Source organism: Leptidea sinapis, chromosome 21 (assembly GCF_905404315.1).
Source record: "Leptidea sinapis chromosome 21, ilLepSina1.1, whole genome shotgun sequence".
NCBI classification, from domain to species: Eukaryota; Metazoa; Arthropoda; class Insecta; order Lepidoptera; family Pieridae; genus Leptidea; species Leptidea sinapis.
In genome coordinates, this window is record NC_066285.1 from 6,417,700 (window position 1) to 6,439,771 (window position 22,072).

A 22,072-nucleotide genomic window follows, 5' to 3' on the forward strand; every position below is an offset into this window, starting at 1 on the left:
TTTCTGACGTTTGCGACATTCGTTATTTTTTTTTTTGGGTTTTTCATCTATTATTAGGAAATCCAAAGGGTTTAAGCTCGTATGGCCGTATTCGTTATTCAATAATTAATTGTCAAAGCCATCGTTATAAGATTTTTACAATATTGTTCTTTCTACAAACGTAGAATAGCACGAGGAATAAATGATTTTAAAGATTTTTGCTTTGTTAGGCCATTAAAGTATAACTTCTTGCGTGCATACATAAGTACACACACACTTTTTCTAACATTAGATATCAACAATCCACAGATGATAAGTTCGTCTGCAGAGGCGCCGTGCGCGCTACATTGTCCGCCTAACGACCTCTGTCATAACGCGACGTGTTGTGGGCCCAACCAACAGGTAACTATTTACTGTTTCACATGATTAAAAAACACCCAGTAATGTAGAATTAACATTTTGACAATATATTCAAGTCTATGAAATTATTTTTATATGGAAGACTTAGCCTCGTGGTCAAAAAGTTATAACATCTAAATTACGTTTGCCTTTTTAGTGCAACCTGTATAGTATTTATGTCAATGACCGCAGCCGATGTCGACGATTCCTTTTATAAATTTTTAAGTTTTTAATGAATCATCATATTATTGAACTAAAACTAATGAAATTATTGAATAACTAACGCTCCATTTGTACACGAATCTCGTGCTGTACAGTTTAAAGCAGCAGCACGCAGTCGAGGAAAAAAAAAGTATTCTATCAGAAACCACATTATATTTAAGATTTTACAATTACAACTTTTAACTTTCAAATATATAAGTACTCTTGTAATTATTTTACAACACTAATATTGCAGAATCATTAATTTAATCTCAAGTAAGACATTATGTACCCTTCGCCAACCCTCTCCTCTCCTCTCTACTACTCGCCTCACACTTCACATCGCTACACTAGCGCCACCTCTCCGACACCCGCTCCTCACTTCACTTTACTCCATACAATTAATAGCTCACGTAGTACAGCTCTGAATGAGAGGGAAAGGAAATAAGACCGTAGGAAGCATTTAGTGTTTTTTGTTTCAATTGCAGTTATACAGTTTAGACTCGATAAGGGTACGATAATATGTTTTCAAGGAGTCACCGAGGCGCCATCCGTTCTGATTTCAATCAACGAGGTCACCAAGACACTGTGAAAAAGTTATTCTTAGTATATTTTATAAACGACGGTTGTTATTTTTGTAACGCATAATATTTGTCCGTCAGTTGAATAGTTTTATTGTTGCCAATTGTGATCATGATAGATGTTATGTGAACGTGCCAAATATACATATGTTTATATTTACGTGAATGTATTTTAATAGTAAAATGTTTTTCACTGAATATCATATCGTTTTATTGAGTAGTCACTGTTAAGTAAATAATATTTTGTATGTATTGTCAGCTATGAATACAAGAAAAAAAAGCAAATGTGTGGTTTTATGAAACCACGATGCAAGTGAAACTTTTTTCACAAAATAACATAGGTATTAATATCAGCATAGGAAAAAAAACAAATTTAAATATTATGCTTTACAGTTTCATAAAATAAAAAAACCTTTATCAAGTGTGTGGGGTTCGAACCTACTCTTCCACCCGAACCGACCGTCACGCGACATGCAACAGCAGACGAAAAAGTTTGAGACGATGGAATAAACGTTTCACTTTAATAAACTGTACGTGTTGATAAACATCAGGATGCTAATTATAATAGCGATCGGTTAGTATAGAAGTTGGTATGCTACAATATCACACGGTGGGAAATTTTGTAACAGAGTGGATAGCACAAATAAATTCTCCACAAAAAGAAATATATTCTAACAACACATATATTTTGCGTGTCGATCATTTATACGTCTAGATAAGACTGTGACAGCTGTGAAAACGTCGAAAAAAATTGAGGTTGACAGAACTAACCTCTATTTTGAACAATGCATGCACACTTACACAAAGCGACATACAAATCGCGAGTATACAATGTAGCTTGTCACGCACAATAAACTAATATTCCTGGTCTGTTTTTATCGGTTGTCTAACAGCAAGAGACTCTGTCTAGACGTATATAAATCTAAGCTTAAATATTGCGTCGACGTGTAGCACAAAACAAGAGAACGTTCTGTTATCGATCTTTTTAGATTATAACCATAGATTATAAATTCCATGATTGAAAAAAGCGTTTACCATTCAGTGTAGACAGAGATTTAATCGTCTGCATCGACCTTTACACTCAAGTAGCGAAACATTGCCAATGACGCCTAATTCATATCCAGATAATGAATGATAAGATATTATAACAACACATTGCTTGATACAGTTTTAAACATATAAATAATTATGTATTTGCTAATTTTGGAGTGGGCGATGGTGTTTTTGTAATGACAATTGGATTACATAAATGGTTTTATTGTGCTGAACTGGACTACATATCGTATAAACGGATTAAATGCTAGCTTTTCACCCAAAAATAAAGCCAGATTTTTGTGATCAATCTGAGATACTGAGATAATTTATACGTCTAGATAGAGCCGCTTGCTGCTAAACAACCGATGAAAAAAAGGCCAGGTTGATTGCTTTAGTGTGCGTGACAAGTGAAAGACACGCGAGCTGTATGTCACTTTCTGTTAGTATTAAATGTCAACCTCAATTTTTTCGTAGTTTTCATAGCTGTCAAAGTTTATGTAGACGAAAAATCATAGACCAAGTATAGTAATTAGACATCGGTTTGGCTTGACCAACATGAGACAGATAATATCATATTTATATGGGTACAATAGGTACATAAAATAACACAAGTGTTCTTTCACTATCACTTTTACATCGTAAAACACAACATTGCACAATATTTCCTTCGATTTTACTTAAAATTGTCACTGATTTTGAATAAATAGTGGATATTTTACACGTTCTGTGCAGCGCTGTTAAGTTTGTTTAGCTCAGCGCGTCCTTGAAAACACAGGCACGCATGGCGAAACAAAAAATCTAATCACTCTATCTCATTTCTTTACATAAGACTCGCATAACTTTTTCTTTCTCTCGTGTGAGTGAGACGGAAGCTATCAATTAGTCTAGTTACTATACTTGGTCTATACGAAAAATGATAATATTAAAAATTCCGGCCTGTAAAATGATAATCCCCTTTTGGCTGTCAGTTCAAATAAATATGTATTATTTAAATCTTTTTAAAGCTGTGGATTATGTATAAATAAATATCTGAAAGTTTATTATATCACTCTATCCACTATAAGGTGTGCCTTGGTAAACGTTAAGGAATCAATGTAATTTATACATGATAAAACTAAAAAATATTATGACAAGTTTGAGTAAAGTAAAAATGATTGATATATTGACCAAAGAGTATGTAAATACTACGTAATAAGAGGCGGCACTGCCTAAGTAAAAATTGAAATTTATTTTAGTATGAAACGTGCAATCATTTGACAGAAGTTTGAAATAGTAGTTATTACAGTATGGCGATTGGCGAAGAAGTATAATCCGGCTAAGTTTGAAAGCGAACAGTTCCTTAAAAATAAGTGGATTTCGGCTATCTCCGTTATTAACAAGATTATGGCTGTCATCTGTCAATCTATAATTTAGAGCACGTTTCATATAATCAAATGAATCGCTTTTTTCTCAGAGTTTCGCTAGGCTGACATTGACGGTGAAGCTTCGCGTTAACAAGCAATTGTTCATATCGCTAATCTAAGAAATAAGTATATTAAGTACATAGTAACAGAGTCTATAAAAATTTACATCAATAGCAATATTGATAATGCAAGCAATAAAAAACTTTTGCGATAAAAATATTTATGTTTATATAAATCATATTAGATGTAATATTTTTATGACAATAAGTCACAAACGAGAGGATATAATGTCGTTAGGATTCATGAAAATACTTAAACAAAGCGGGGCAACAATTATGTCTGTCATCTTGACATATAAAAAGTCTTTTATCTTTCATTTATACATCTATAAAGTATACATATAAATAAGATACTCCATCTGTTTGTAATACTGAAATAACCGTTTTTTACTACCATGAATATGAATTTCTTATAAACATGCAATCAACTACCTGCCATTAAAGTCCCGTCACAATCGGTCCAGCCATTTCAGAGATTAACCGGAATAAACAGACAGACAGACAAAAATTTTTAAATGTGTTATTTTGGTGTATATATTATTCATATACATGTAGTAAAAATTTTTTATTTTAATATTACAAACAGACACTCCAATTTTATTTATATGTATAGATGAATATTAAACACATCAAATTCCGTATATTGTCAGATATAAACGAATCAAAATTCCTTCGAGAAATTCAAAAACTGCCTCATCTAAGACAATTTACAGGAACAAACATGTCATTTAAATTACCTAAATCTACAAATATATATGGCACCAGAGCAAACAACTACGTCATTCCTCTATACTTAAACGAGACTCCCGAATTATATATAAATAAAAATAAATATAAGTCATCGTTAAAAAAGTAATTTTTACAAAATCCTTCATTAATATAATTGTATCTGCGGTAAGCTAAGTAGACAACTAATTTGTAATAACTAACATTTAGTTGATAATTATTTTTTGTTTTGCATTTTATTGATTTCTATACTAGTTTGTTTAAAATTGTAATTTAACATCTTGTAATACCTGTATTAATTGAAAGTAATTGTTCTTTTCTTTTTAAATATAATGTAATTTAATTCTAAGCGGCTTCACACACAGATAAGCTTCCTAAAGTTTAAGTGTGTGTTATTATATTGTAAGCTATAACTATATTGTATTTTAAATAAATATTCTAAAAAAAAATATATACAAACTCTTAAAAATCTTTATTTTATTTATTATGTACAGAAGAACGTCTGTCGGATCAGCTAGTCTGTTAGAAATGTAGAGTTATATTATTTTTATAATTTATATTTTCAAATTCAATCAACTATTACAAAACATTTTTTATGTTGGTAACACTTCACTGCCACACGTTATTATTCCCGTGCCACTAAATAAATAAAAAAAAACCGGTACAAGTAATCTAGTATGAAGTATCATCACCTACATTTGCCATGTGCGTGCAACCGAAAGGACCGAACAATCCGAGCGAGATCAAGATCGCGAGCCACAAACAAAATGGAAACTCAAACTCTAATTTTAACGGTTATTGAGGCGCGGTCATACCTCACTATCAACAAAAATTGGTTTCTTAGAGAGCCGATTACAACATAACGCAATGAAAATATTCCGACGCAAAAAATACAGTGCACAAAGAAGGATTTAATGATAATTTTTAACCGAATAGAATATTTATATATAATTTGAAATATCCAATAAAAAATTTGGAAGTTGCTTCCCAAAAATAAACTTTGGAGTCAAGAATCTCCGAATTTTAAGCGATAACAATATTCTTTTTTTAAAGAATTGAATAGAATTAGTACTTTTCTAAAACTTACACCGAACAATTTTTCAATTTAATATGTAAAATTGGAATAAACAAAAGAAAACCAGTAAAATAAATGCCCATTTGCAGCTTAGCCACATGATGAACACAAATATTGTAGGGTTGGTTGTAGCGTTTACAATCCTAGTCAGTCTGCGCCTTAATTAAAAAATATACTGGTGTCGTGTTCTGGTATTATATTGTGTCGTTACATATAGCAACAATGTAACTAAAGAAACATTTCACTGGTAAATACTGATTCTTCAATACTACTATTGTGATGTTTATTTTCGTAGAACAAATTATGCACTAAAATACCAAATAGTACGTTTTATATTACGCAGTAAACACTTCTATTTTCTTAATATTCTAATCATTTAAGAAATTGTGTTAGATACTCAAATATTGTATACGTGAATAAGATGCCGTTTATCAATATTTGTCATAGGGATTGACCATAATCAAAATACTACACTAACTCACTAACACATCTGTAAAACTAGCACACATGAACATTTTAAATTTAGTCTCGCCGTAATGAGGAGATTGTTCGTCTATTACGCTAGTATACTAAAGTTTATGTTATATACATCATCCTAGCAAGTAATAATTATTAAAACAATATGTAGATAAGATTCCAATCTTGTTAAATATATTGATAATTAATAATTTATATATCATTGTTGTCACTGACCTGATTAATTTAACTATGTTTTGATCTTAATAAATATATTATAACTGGCATATTTTTCTCTGAATCTGTCCAAAATATTTTTGTGAATGAAAATAGAATTATCAAGATTTATTTTATGCTTACATTTTGTAACGCTCAAATTGTTAGACTATTGAAATGCACACTTTGTATAATTAACTTACCTTACCTCAATCTGACTCGCTCGAGTTAATCTAACGATCGAATTTTTTTTTGGTGGGAGTACTTTACAAGGTGCGAGTGTGCCCCTCTTATGTTATTCTGACGGACTCGAATAAATTCCAAAATCCCCGCTTAGGCTCCTCTACTATAATGTGAATTATTGAGTGCGAGGTTGCCAGACCTATCTGCCAGATAAGTCATATAGTAATTAAATATAGCTATGAAGTGATTGTGAAATGCAATTTGTTATATCTGCAACTTTTATGTAGCCATTAATTTATCTAGCCCATGACAATCAGCTTCTCTACTTTGACATTGTGAAACAGCCCCTAAGTATAAAATATTAATTCTATTTTATTTGAAAATTAGCGACCCGTCCGACCGCTGATTGGAGCGTGCCGTACAGTTGTGCTATCACACCTTTGTTCTATAACGATCACCTTACGTGTGTAAATAAAGAAAGAAGTGATAAATATGAAGTTTATTGTGTTTGCAGTACTTTACTTTGTCGCTCTCAATTTGGTGTGCTCTAATTTGACTTCTGGAAAGCATTAGACAGGGTCAATAATGACATATTGTTACAGAAACTTAGCGCCGTTGGTTTTGCACCAGACTTCTACGACTTATCGCAGAAGTCTGGCGTGACCGTCAACAATATGTCCGGCTTGGTTTGTTCGAATCCAACCTTTACCACACACGGTCTGGGGTTAGTCAGGGATCGATACTGGGGACCCTTCTGTTTCTCTTAAAGATTATACTTGCGTTTTGTTACTATTGATTTCGATTTCTATTTGCCTATTGTTTACGTATCATAAAGGAAATGTAAACCTATCTGTACCTACCTTACCCATTTTTTATGAAGCAATCATAAAAATGAGTTTGTCCTTGCGAGTAACTACTGTAATATTAATACAGTAATCGCTTGCAATTTTAACAAATGAAGCCTTTGTTTTAAAACTTCAACGTTGAAAGACGCAATAAAAATTAAATTTATCCGTAATAACTTATTGACTACATTACATGATATGAGTATGATGTAATATTACCGACATAGCTCAGAGAAAATTAACTACCTACACTATTTCATCACAACTAACGTTTTTCTGTTCATTTTCCGACATTTATATTCTATATTATGTGTGATTATAATTACTACACGGCCACATTATGTTTAGACCTCGCTGGATCTTGAAGCCCCCTTTCACCCCCTCGCGCTCGTCCTGTTGAGTCAGTACGGTTTTCAGTTTCATTACCGTTAGGTACATGTCGTAATATTTTCGTGCTATGACTGCTTTGTTTTTGAAGTTTTCCTTGTTACGTTTTAAATTTTGTTGTTAATTATAGTTCTGTAGTTTCTCTTGTTCTTTGTCGCTATAATAGTACTGCCAGTAAAATAAATACTTTTTTTACTTAACCCAGATTATATAATTTTTTTATCATCATAATAATAGGTTATAATAATCAGCATCACAACAATACCTTTACATAAATCAAATAATAATATCCTAGTGATGCTTATTTTGCACACCGTATCAAAGAGACGATGTGACGTCATCGACTTTAGGTCCAAAGATAATGTAACATGTAAGGGGCTCGTTAATAAGCTCAACAGAAGGCTAGTACAAGGTATCAAAAGCATCGTAAGAATTTGAATCATTCTAATATCCCAAAATATATGAATATGTACATAGGCACATAAGTGAATTTGCTAGAGTCTGTCATAACCATAATGTTAACACCAGAAACAGACATAAACTTATAATGCCTACTACTCGGCTAAGTCGAGTTAGTAAGTCTTTTGTGGGGCGTTGTATATGCTTTCACAACATGATCCCAGATAATGTTCAAAACAAATGTTTAACGAAATTCAAAAGAATTGTTAAAAAACGTTTGTGTGGTAAAGGTTACTTAAACATAAATGACTTTCTTAATGATACCACTGATTGGGAATAGAGTGACCGCCCACAGGCTACTAAATAATAAATTTTACTGTACGATTTTTGTATAAAAGTAAAGCCCGCTGAGTTTGTTGCGCCCGTTCTTCTCAGGTTAGAGGCATACCTTTTGGAATGGGTAGTTTTCAACTTTCAATAAGTGATTTTATATCCTATTTTGATTAAAAATAATTGAATTTGAATATATAAAATTATTTCACCTATTTTACTTGCATACGAATAGATAGACAAGGTAGATAAAGGAAGTAAACAGCTGATTAGCCCGGGACAGGGTCATGCGTGCTGTACTTACAGATGTGATAGAGAAATGAACTTACATCAGGGCGTCGCAGACACGCTGAATATTTCTATATTTTCCTCGCAAAAGGAAGAATGTGCGTGATTTTAAATTGGATTATTAAATAAAAGAAAGCTCCTCTACTGATATTTCCGTTGTTTTACTATTAAATATAAACTTGAAATTAATAGTATTTGTTAGTAAATTCATTTTAAAATTAGATAGTAATAAATTACATATTATTAAATACATTTTTTTTAAAATAACTGTATCAAATATTATTGCGATCAACCTACTTATCATATCCAATTTTTTCCTCGAGGTTATAAATATCTAATATAGAACATTCTCCCTATAACGCTGTAGAGTGGGTCCGCGTTATAGGAAACCGCGGTATATTTTTGCAATAACGCGTTTTTTACGACCTAGCAATTCGTAATAATAATAATTAATCACAATTCGTAAAAAGTATTTCCAATTTTTTGCCTAGTTTTACTATTTTAATAAGGTTTTTAAATGTAATAAAATAATTTAATTTTGTAATAATACAATTGACACACGTGCAACGGTACCCGAAGCTAATTATGAACTGTACAAATCATAATAAATTTCACAGTAAAGAAATATATACGTGGGAAATCCCTGCGTTATATGGGTGATTGAAAAAATATTAAGCTTATATGAACACGCGTTATAAGAGTACCGCGTTATGGGGGACAATATTGTATATAGTGACAGTACAATAATAAAATATGTTATATATTTATTACACAGTAAATGCTGTGTGTATGTGATAGTGTTTTATTTGATGAATGCAAGTTACATACATTTAAGTTTTTAAATCAAGGTTTAAAATATATTATATTCAAGTTATGTAAATTTAAATTCAATAAACATTCTGGTTTAGAATACACGTTTATTGTTTTCGTAAATATTATGATGGTTTTTTTATGACAATAAGGTACGAGACAAGCAGGACGTTCAGCTCATGATAATTGTTACGCCCTGCCCATTACAATGCAGTGCTGCTCAGGATTCATGAAAACCCAAAATTTCTGAGCGACACTACAATTGCGCTCGTCACCTTGAGATATAAGATGTTAAGTCTCATTTGTCCAGTAATTTCAGTAATTTTTAGCTACGGCGCTCTTCAGACCGAAACCTAAGAATGCTTACACATTACTGCTTCACGGCAGAAATAGGCGCCGTTGTGCTACCCATAATCTAGCCGGCATATGGAATAACTAAAATATCAATTTCGAGTATATAAGAGAACGTTAATTAGAGGTATTTTATATAGCAACAATAACGGAATACTTATTACGTTTCCAAAACTACCTAAATTATTCATGTAATAAGTTAATAAATTATTAAGTATAACATGAATAAATTATCGGTATCACGAAATGAAAAAACTTTGAAGTGGCTTACTTTTGGGGTAAAAGAGATTTATAATACCGTTTATATTTGCTTAATTTTTCCACACTGTTAGTTTTTACAACCTACTTCAAAAAGGAGGAAGTTTTCAAGTTTTATGTATTACATAATATTTTAGTTATCTCAGAACTCCGTATTTCTGGTTATGGATATATTTAAAAAAAATACTAAATAGTATAAAATGAGACATCTAATATTACAGAAATTTGGATTTCATTGCAATGTTTATTTTGTTTTCGTCGACGCTTACAAAACATGAACCCCTAAAGAAGATACGATTTGCCCATGCGAGTTAGTTATATATTTCTATTAATTATTGTAAATTAGAAATTAATTAGTTTGAATATAATTAACACTTTAGAGGGTATTTTAGAATTGTCTTAATTTGTTATGGTGCGTACAGATTGGTGAAATGCATCACTCTACCTTTCATTGCATGATCGCTGCAACCGTGGATCGATTAGTTGCAAATTTTAAGTTCTTATATTAATAACGTGACTTTAAATGCTAAAAAATGTAAATTTATATTATTCACCCGTAACCGAAATCTTATTCAAGCTCATCAAATTAACGGTACAGTTCTAAACGAATTATCTGAATTGAGAGATCTTGGCGTATTTTTTGATAGCAAACTAACCTTTACTCCTTAAATTGAAAATGTAGTCACTAAAGCGTCTAAAATGTTGGGTTTCTTAATTTGAAACAGCAAGGTGTTCACAGCGGGTACAAAAATAAAGATTTATAATTTTTTAATATTTTTTGAATATTGCAAATAATGTGACTCCTATAATAAGTTGTACATCTAATAATGTGTCATTGTATAGATTTAAGTATTTTTTTTTTTGATGTAACAATATTTGGTAGTCCTAATCTTATATATAATGAAAATGGCATTTGTTTGAGGCTCAATCACGCCTAAACCACGGATCGTATCGACATGAAACTACTACCATTCGATGCAAAATTTGTCCTAGATGGTTTAAGGCTTTTTTTCGAATTCCAACGTTCCTTCATTAATTTATTTCCTTTTACAATTCACCCAGCGAAGCGGGCGGGAACGGCTAGTAAAATATAAACATAAAACCGTGGACGCATACCGCGCATTCACTACGAACCTCCCGCGTACGTTTATTTCCGCCATTCAGTCGCGAACGCGCCCCAAAGTTGTTCGTTCGAAAAACCGACAAATCACGGGTCGCTCCGCGCACGGCTTGAAAAGCTCGTAGCGTGCGCGTGAATTGTTTGTTTAGGTACGGTCAGACGTGCTCAAATAAAGCGTGCTTTTAAGTATGCTTAAAGTGAGCATGCTCATGCAACTGTTCACATTTGCCAGCAATAAGCATGCTTGCTTAAGCATACTCATAAATAAGCATGCTCAAAGCAAACGTACCGGAGAGACGTGCTGCTATTTGGCACCAGGCTCTTGGACAAAATGGATGTACAAAGATATAGTGACAGTGATATCCATACAGAACTCAATAAAATAATTATAGTCGCCCGCCGTGGATCGAGATCAAATCGATGATAGCATGCTAATAAGCAAACCTGTTCAGACGCGCTCGGAGCACGCCCCCTTCTACCCGCGCCTCAGGTAGCATGCTCGAAAATCAAACGTCGTTTGATTTTTAAGCACGCTCTAAATAAGTATGCTCATTACAGTACACACGTGCTACTAATGAGCACATGCTCAATAAAAGCATGCTTTCGTGCTAGTAATGAGCACGTCTGTCCGTACCTTTTCGCGCGCGTCCAAACTATGAGAATTTGATACAAAGTGTACCTTTCATGATACATGCAGCGATGTGTACGGCAAATTCTCTCATTGCATGACACATTTCATTTTACATATCACCAGTCTGTACGCACCATTAGTGTTTGTATTCGTTATAGTTAGTATAAATACCAGTTCTAGAAATATAAGTAATATTTCTAGAACAAAAATGGAACTGTATATGTAAATCGTGGACAAGTAGAAGGCTAACACAGGTTTTTTTTAAAGTTAGTAGGAATATTCAACACTACTTTGGCAAGTTATTTCCAAAATTAGCACAACTAATAAGGAATCTAAAATGGTACAATATGTTCCACCAATAAAGTTAGAAATATACTTTTCTTATTCAACAAGAAACAAAACAGTTGGCTTCTGAGATTAAATATACTTATTTATTTTGTATCAAAATTAATTAACGATGTAAGACTCAAACCCGCGTCTCTCAGGTTCGTCCTAGCGCTCTTTCCAACTGAGCCAACAAGTCAGTCGTAATTTTTGGAATGCCTTGTTCAACTCTCAGGTTGTGGCTACATCTACAGGATCTCCTTTACAATCCTTGTCCATCCCCAATACTTACATTTTAGGAAATTGACTTGGGATGAAGCAAATTTAAACAGTTAATATCCCTCACTTCTGGGATTAAAACCCGAACCCGAGAGGTACTGGTTCGAATCCCGCATGGTACATAAATTTTGATACAAATAATAAATAATAAACAAATAAGAAATAAATCAGTTCAGCTGTTGTCCATTAGTACTTATATTTTATACGATAGTATTTTATGCAACAGTTGTATAATGATGGTCAAAAAACACGAGTGGCGTTTGTTGCGTCGCAATAAATGACGCCACGAGCGTTTTTGACATCGTTATGCAACGTGTCGCATACAACATTTTTCTACAACTATATAATTTTAAATAAAACAAAAATTAAACAAACAAATATCGCGAGTTTTCGAGTAGTCGGTTAAATGGGCGGGAAATGTATATTTGTCTGTGGTGATTGATTTCATTTTTCTTTCAAGGAATGGCAAAGGTACACCCATACAGCCAACGCGGGTAAATTGAAAATTACAAAATTTACCTAGCAGCATCTTGGCGAATAATAATTTAAACAAGTTTTAATCATGTGTTATCTTTAGTTGACAATAAATTGTTTATTCTTATGATTTAAACATGAAAATATTGTGTAGGTATGTAATATAGTATGTACTAAGTATTACCCAATTATTTCTGTGAACCTACCATAACTAACCTAGAATTAGTTGTCTGAGGCACCACAACAACTGTACTTTTAGGGCCACAGAGTATAGACTTTTTCGAAGACTCAATAAAGTATGTACTTATATTAATTCTGATCGTGGCTATATAAATGACAGATAAAAGTAGCGGAGTAGAAAAAAGTATTTAATGTATTTTGAGATCTAGTGTCATGTGTTTAAGATTCACAATGCTTATTATATTACGTGTGTATTCCAGAAACAAAGCACACCGTCGCCAGTAGTGACACCTTATCTCTGTAGACAGAGGAATATGGGCTCCCGGACTGAATCCGTCAATTCAAATATTGACGGCACCGAGCAGGGGCCCACCACCAGGAACTTGGATGCATTAGAATGCGGGTAATTCAACATTCTTTTTTGTATGGTACAGGATGAGAAACATTCAACATCTAAGGAATCACAGGAGTACAGGTTTAGGTCACCTACCTAAACATCCTGTACTCCTGTGAGCAAGCCCGTATTATCCCATATCGTATCGTCTTAGGCACAGGGGGATAGGAAGTACATTCCAAAGTTTAGTCGATCAAATCAACACATGTATCTGGTTAGGAACCCGCGACCTCTTGGGTTCCGTCCGATCGCTTTTCCACTGAGCCAATCGTTCAAGTATCGTATGGATGGAAGAGATGAAGCCACAACCTCAGAGTTTTACAAGACATACTAAGACTTTCGAACCATACGTCACTCGAACGGTTGGCTCAATGGAAGGGCGATCGGACGGAACTAGAGAGGTCGCGGGTTCGATTCCTGCCTCGTTTATAATATAATAATGCGACTTAAAATAAACATATAAAAAAAAAATAGCAATAAGTGACATTGATATTTACTTTCCAGCTCCTTGTTACCATCCCCGATGGGTGAGACACGCCTGGCGGTCTGACAGGCGGCGAGACCTGAACCCCAACCACCACCCTACAGCTGTGAGAGCACCACCCAAAATATCTTTATTATATTTGTATCTCTATAAACACTTATGCTTTCTAAAATGCATTTGATTGACTATTTATTATTGTTTGTTTTAAACAATTACAACAACGCTTAAAAGCGTACGCAAACGTTGATAGAAATAAATTGTTAAATATGACGCGAGCGAAGCTTTTAATTTATGTTAATTACTTTGAAGTTATTGTATTGTAAATTAAGTAATTTTTACGCACATACACACGAGTATGGAGGGTAGAGGTAAGGAGAATCTTCTGTGTATATCAAAAAGTGTCCGTCAAAATGCATTAAATTAGGGTGGCGCTACAATAGCATCACGGTAGATCGTACGTAGAGGTACGTAGATGAAAATAAGGGACGCGACGAGCAGGACGTTCAGCTGATGGTAATTGATACGCCCTGGCCATTACGATGCAGTGCCGCTCAGGATTCTTGAAAAATCCCAAAAATTCTAAACGGCACTACAACTGCGCTCGTCACCTTGAGACATAAGATGTTCAGTCTCATTTGCCCAGTAATTTCACTAGCTACGGCGCCCTTCAGACCGAAACACAGTAATGCTTACACATTACTGCTTCACGGCAGATATAGGCGCCGAGTCTCCCACTAATCACTCTAGGTGCACGTTTCCCCATATTAATTCTTTAAGGTTATATATCCATACATTATTCTGTACAACGTAAGTTGTTGAAAGTTTCAATAATGAACTACTTTAGTCGACAATAATATTATTTTTTTAACTACTTCAATTCGTTTATAATGGCTACATCATACTAATCATCATACTTCATACCATACTCTGCGTCTGCACCAGCGCCATTGTGGAAACTTTTCCAGTGAGAGGCTCCTTTACACAGGATGCCGGCTAGATTTTGGGTACCGCAACGGCGCCTATTTCTGAAGTGAAGAACACTGCAGTGTTTCGGTGTGATGGGCGCCGTAGCTTGTGAAATAACTGGGCAAATGAGACTTAACATCATATGTCTCAAGGTGACGAGCGCAGTTATAGTGCCGCTCGGAATTTTTGGGTTTTTCAAGAATCCTGAGCGGCACTGCAATGTAATGGGCAGGGCGTATCAATTACCATCAGCTGAACGTCCTGCTCGTCTCGTCCCTTATGTTCATAAAAAAAAACACTTTTGCTACTTTTCTACCAAATGAGATGTTTCTCCTACCCTCCATAGACGCGAGATATACAAATTTATTTCTACCCACCATTTACACCAAAATGTAAATACAATCATTTTTGATGTTAGATTACAGTAAATGTTTCAGTTGTTTCAATTCATATAGAAATATGCATATAAATAGCATTTTATTATTAAGTAGAATTTTAAGGCTAACGCCAATAAGAATGTATTGGCGAGAGAACTATATAGAGTCCTTATTAACAGTTTTATTTTGAGCGTTCATTATTTTCTATATACATACAGGGAGGCGCAAAAGTATTGTAGTAATGAAAAATGGCTACCATTTTGTTAAAAAATAAAAAAAATTATCTGTTTTCACGAAAAGTTTTTTTTTTTTTATTTATTATAAACAAATTACGTTTATATTTTCACAATTTTTGTACAAACCATATACTCAATCGAGTTTTACTGTGAATAACTTCGTCAAAATATACAATAGGTATTATTTATATTTAAAGTGTAATATAAAATATAAATATAATATTTAAAATATCGGTCGGACCGGTGAAGTATTTGACAACACAGCTCGCTCGTGAGTTTCGATACCTACTTGGGAAGCGAGACAGGCCTGATGCCGCTTAGAATATACGGTTATTCGAGAATTCTGTGGCTTGTTTCTCACCGTCAGTGAATTTTATGTCTCGTCACTTTATCATATAAAATGAAAAAGCTATTTTACCATTTGGGAGCCAATTTACATTGTGATAGTACCAGCCACCCTATAGTAGGAAAATAATATTACGAGCTGTTGCATGGCCGGGTCCAACTATAGCAAACGAAAAAGAACGTTCGTTCGTTCGCTGTCTGTGGACAAGGCCTAATGTACTATCGACAAGCCTGATCCATCTTAATGTCATTTTCATATACTCCACAATAATCAATTAGATCAAAATTTGCTTGAACAAACATTTCCTGAGTATCTCTTTTAGATCATTTATACGTCTAGATCAGGCTTTCTAAAAATATGGGGGGCATTGGCGCATCGGGAGCGATGGTTGATTTGTAATGTCATTTAGATACTTTCCCCCTTATTCATAATGGTCCGCTAACTTTAAACAGCCGCTAAGGAGTGTTTTTTCTCATTCTGACTTAGGTCAATAGAAGAAGACAGAGTGAGAATTAGCAATGCTTTAAGTTAGCAGACTATTATGAATAAAGGGGTTTATATTTAAAATTTCGAATAAGGGTGTCTGTGCACTCATCCGTGATTTTACGGTCAATCAATTTTGTCGATGGTACATAACATTGTATTTTTTATAATACCATTTATTATTACTAAAATACGTTCTAAATTCGTAATTATTGTGAAGTGCAAATAAGTTTAGCTATACTGTTACAAGCCGCGCCAATAGATAAAGCGTTTTAGTGGCCCTAGTATATATATTAGTACCTACTACTAGTATGTTCTTTGATATAAGATTCGTATCATTTCTGACGTTTTTATATTTTTATTTTATATTACCAATGGGAAGGCTCTGTATTTCTTAAATACTTTTGTTAAATATATTTATTTTAATTTGTACGTCGCTTACTTTGATTTTTGCCGTCTTCAGTTTAATTATTTGTTATTTTAGCGGCAATAGTAACTAAAACACTCTTTCAGCACGCATTTTACCTCACATTAAATTATTCTGTCAGTACGGAACCCAAAAAAAAATAGAACGCCCTAATTGAGTCGAATTTCACAGTGAGAAATGGGCACTGTCACACACACAAGCGATAAACACTAAATTTGTATTTTTTTTAAAGCCGTGTACTTAGTGAAGTCTAAGATAAAAGAAACGTGTCAGTACTGTCGCGAAACTTTATTTTCTAAATTGAAAAGCGTATTTCATTGGCGCGGCTATATTTAAGTATTATTTTGTAACTTTAATTGGTATCATTAATATATTTTAAGAACTCGTATCAAAGTGCGCATTTAAACATAGTACTTATATTATTTATCATCTTATTTGAGAGAAACTTAAGTTAATATGAATTGAGGTGTGTAAAACTAGTTTAAATATAACTTTAAGTGATAATATATCGTATATTACGTCGAATCAATGGAAACATTATTAACACATTAAATATTCATAACTCATGGTGATAATAAAATAATAATTATTAGTTATTGCTAGATATATTGTCTAATTGTAAAGGTTTATGCGAGCCTGGTGACTGTATGTCCTTGAGGTAATGTGTACTACGCATCAAAGAAGCTATTCCGAACAAATTATAGAGCGCAACCTGACGACAGCGGACCAAACACTTTGACAATATTCACATTCATTCAATCTCAAAATTTACATTAAACCTGTGAACTGCATATGAAGTCCTGGTACATGTTGCTAAGAAGACACATGATTTCAACCGCTATGAAATACATTACTATCACCGCTACCATATGTATGTTCTCCTGGTGTCGGGCAGAAGTGAAAACTTGGACATTAACGTTGTGCATTTTTGTATATTTTGGAATGGCTAGAGAATAATTTCGCACGAATTGCTTTATTTATCAGCATAATATGTATTAGTATTTATGTGTTTAAATCATCCAATATATGAGTCGTGTTTTATATGTGATTAAATATTAATATTTTTATCATAAAAAGTAATATAGAATGAACTGTATTAATATAAATTATCGTATATTATAACAGTATCTTCACAAGGCATATATTAAACAGAACCCAGTAATCAAATGCATGTTATTGCAACGAACGCTCAGAATAGACTAAATGAGTTGACTACAGTTGGCTAGATCTTTGGTTGCCATCTTTTATTAGTAGAAATAGAGTAGTATATCTAATTTCAAAGGAGGAAATTAAAGAGTACGGACTTCCAAAAAAGAGTATCACTTATTTTATATCTTTAAAAAGGTATTTTATTGTACTTTTTGTAGCACATAACAATTTTTCACTATAAAATTAATGATTTACTTACTTTACTAATTTTTATACTGAGTATCAATTCGAGCCTTATTTTATAGTATGTAGTACATATTACCTCAATTCTGTTTGTATGGTTAGTCTTAGATAGTATAAATAAATGTAGTTGAATCCTTTCACACCAAATATAGTGTGCATTATTAGTTTAATTTGTAATAATAACAAGAGCATTGTGTTTTCTTTAATTAACGTGAGTATTACACATTTATATAACACAGTTTTTGAAGGATTAAAACGCGTGTAATTGTAACTTTGTTTTTACATTAGATTTTTGCGTAAAACTTACATTTTATTATTAATTTAATACCACCTCCGAGGCAATAAATGGCGCTGAACTTCATAGTGACAACTATGACAAATACTATCTTGACACGTTCCATCTGCAGTCCCCCTGTTAACGAGATCTGGTTAAACGTTAACTAAAATAATAATAATAAGTAACTTGTACGCAAAACTCTATTGAAAAAATAAAGTTTCAATAACACAAGATTTAAAAGTGTTTTATTTAAATAACAAGAACATTTAAAAGTTGTGTAAGATGCCGTTGGTGACTTTTTAATTGTCCGCTTTTCAAAGATTGTAAAATAAATATCAAGCTATTTTGAACTGTAAAACAAGTTAATAAGAAATACATATTATTTATATGACATATATTTTTTATTTTTATCTGACCGAATTTCTCAATTTGTTACACCAAAAGTATTTCATCTTAGGCTCAAAGTTTTGTATTATTCAAATGATAATTGTTATGTTTTTATACTTAATATTAATTGTGATTGTCTGTTAGCTAAGGAGGTTTTCAAAAGTTCGTAATTAGGGTGTCTACACACGGGAGTTGCGAACGAAAGGATTAATCGGGAATAAATTGATTAATTTTACACAGGATTTTTGCGTGCAACTTTCTGAACGTTGTTGATATATCGTGCCCTTTAGTGACCTAATATACAAGATTGAGATGTCATATTAAATCAATTATATCAGAGCTTCTAGAAAGTGCTAAGAATGCGAGTTTCTGATAACATAATTAAGTGTCACGCACTTCTTAATTCAAACATAAATCGTAAAACAAAATCGGGGCATTTCGTGGCGGCCATTTTATCAGTCACTTTGGGATTGAAGAATTGATATACAAAATCGTACCTTTATGTAATATTTTTAAATAAATGCCGTAATTTATGCATGCATTGCGTACAGACGGACGCAGTACGATGTGATCGGGGTTTTATCACAGTACACTACTCCTCTCGTTGCCGCAGAAAATCCGGTGTCTGCTCATTCCGTATCTCACTCGCATTAAAAACTTGAAACCTTCTTCGAATCCATAATTGGATCAAGTAATCTTGACAAATCGTATTTATTCTATCTAAACCCACTGAACCCTGTGATTTTTATTAGTAAATATTATATAGAGTGGGAAACGTGTTCGTGAACTAAATGAACTAAGATAGGAATATAATATCTGGAAGCTTTGTTTCTTATTGTAAATCAATCGAATTTTGCCTCAACTCAATGTTAATCCTTTCGTATTTTCAACAGCATTGCGTCGCTCCCAACCGTGTAGGACACCCCATTAGATAAGTAATTAAAAGATCATCACATGGACTGTTGCAAGACACAAAATACAGTTGTTATATTAAATATAATAATAACATGTTCCGGTCCAAAAGCTATACACAAATCTAAAATCTACAATTTTCTTACGACTTTTACTTTTAAAATTTTTAATTAATGTTGATAAGTTTTATAAATAATTCTAATAAAAAGTAGATCTACGACAAAATCTTTTTAAAGTAAAAACACAAAAAGGATACAATATTGTGTTGATTGGAAAAAAAAAACAATAATAGTTTGTACAATTTCGTTAAACCATATTTTTGTGCTGGGTTTATTATATTTTATATCCTAACCAGAATTGTATGGAGAAACGCAGGAAGTAAAATAGTAAATATTAATTTTAATACAATTCCCAACAACTACCTACAGTAATTTTGGTTTATTGGTTTTAAATTATGACAAGCCCGAAATGAAATGTTGATGGTTGTTTATGGTTGATTTTTAGCGCAAATGTGGAATGTATTTTCACGGTTAATAAAATTTATAAGTTGTATTTATGTTTTTTTATTGTTATTATGATGCCATTTTGAGATTCAAATCTGATTACATGTCTTTTCGGTAGTCTGTCTACACCTTTACATATTCCGTTCACGGGGTATTTCAAATTTAGGGTTCATCAGCCGGAAGACGTCCACTGCTGGACAAAGGTCTCCCTAAAGATTTCCACGACGATTGGTCCTGCGCTGCCCTCATCCAACGTATTCCGGCGATCTTGACCAGATCTTCGGTCCATCTTGTCGGGGGCTTATCAACACTGCGTCTTCCGGTACGTGGTCGCCATTCGAGGACTTTACTACCCCAACGACCATCTGTCCGTCGAACTATGTGCCCTGCCCTGCCCACTGCCACTTCAGTTTCACAATCATTTGGACTATGTCAGTAACTTTGGTTCTCCTACGGATCTCCTCATTTCTGATTCGATCTCGCAGGGAAACTCCGAGCATAGCCCTCTCCATTGCCCTCTGAGCGACCATGAGCTTTTTCATAAGGCCCATAGTTAGCAACCACGTGACTTGATTGATTAAATTTAGGGTTGTTATATTGAAAATAATGCTATTTGTATGGAATAAGAGGACGGACGAGCGTACAGGTCACCTGATGCTAAGTTATCACCGCCGCCATCATACTCTTGCAACACCAGGGGAATTACAGGAGCGTTGCCGGCCTTTAAGGAAGGTGTACGCGCTTTTTTGAAGGTACTCATGTCGTATCGTCCCGGAAACACCGCACAAGGAAGGATAATGTAATGAATATTATTGCTGCTAATGATTCACTAGCTGAGCCGACAGACGTTCTGAACATAATAAATAAAATAACCGTTTTTACTATATGTATGTGAATATATACAATAATATAGAAATAACAATTTTTGTCGGTCTGTCTGTCTCTTTGTTCCGGCTAATCTCTGAAATGGCTGGACTCATTCTGACGGGACTTTTATTGGCAGGTAGCTGATGTTATAAGGAGTTACTTAGGCTACGTTTGTTTTAGAAAAATAAAGTTATGTTGCAATGTCCAAGAAACGGTTTAACTCTAAAACTAATTTATATGGCAAAACAAAAAAAAGTCTAAGCAACATGTACTAATTTAAATTTTAGGATGGTTTTTCACATTATAACGTTGTATTTTATTTTTAAAATAATATTTTTAGGGTCCTTTGATGTAAAAATAACAGCTGTTGTCTTTATAAGTTCTCTTAATAACAGAAATTAACAATATTAGAATATACTGCAGAAACTAAGGTACATACGTAACTAAACATTTTTTTAACAAAATGACGCACGTATTGTCGTGCATTAACCTAAAAGCGGAGCCAAAGGGTCGTGCAAAAGGATGGACATAAGGTCTGAGAATATCCTCAACGTAATTTTCAGCGTTCATGTTTCCATTTACAAAAACGAGCTCAGTTCGCCTGTTCTTCATAATACCCGCCCATACCATAACTGTTGAGCCGCTGTATGGATGAACTTCCTGAATGCACCTGAGCCTTTCAGTATTTCCGGGCCGACGGTACACTCGCACCCTTCTTGTATCAGGCCTAAACCCGAATCGTGACTCATCGGAAAACATAATTTTATCCCATTGTTCCTGGGTCCATGTTCTGCGTTCTCTACACCATTCATTTCGACGAGCGCGATTCCCGTGACGTATCGGTGGGCACCTAATTGGGCGTCGAGCTCGTAGGCCGCAGTCATGCAGTCAATTTATCTTAATATACCTATATAAATTACGTGACACGTTGTTTGTCCGCGATAGACTCCTAAACTAATGAACGGATTTTAATGGGGATTACTTCATGGAGTGAATTAATCCTCATTCAAATTATTTTTATTTTCAATATTT

At 33.5% G+C, this 22,072-nt stretch overlaps 1 protein-coding gene across 3 annotated transcripts in view; it reads left to right on the forward strand.

Moving 5' to 3' along the window:
• LOC126970589 (zinc transporter 1) overlaps positions 1-20,222 on the forward strand; it is a 66,562-nt gene extending 46,340 nt beyond the window's left edge. Inside the window, exons 8-10 of one of the 3 annotated variants that reach the window (XM_050816582.1) lie at positions 289-381; positions 13,250-13,392; positions 13,888-20,222. In XM_050816582.1, the coding sequence (XP_050672539.1) occupies positions 289-381; positions 13,250-13,392; positions 13,888-13,933 (282 nt within the window). In that variant the 3' untranslated portion in view covers positions 13,934-20,222. Of the gene's footprint in view, positions 1-288; positions 382-1,067; positions 1,359-13,249; positions 13,393-13,887 lie in introns of those variants that run through there. The other 2 variants (XM_050816583.1, XM_050816584.1) reach the window with 2 other exon arrangements.
• The last annotated feature ends 1,850 nt before the right edge of the window (positions 20,223-22,072 follow it).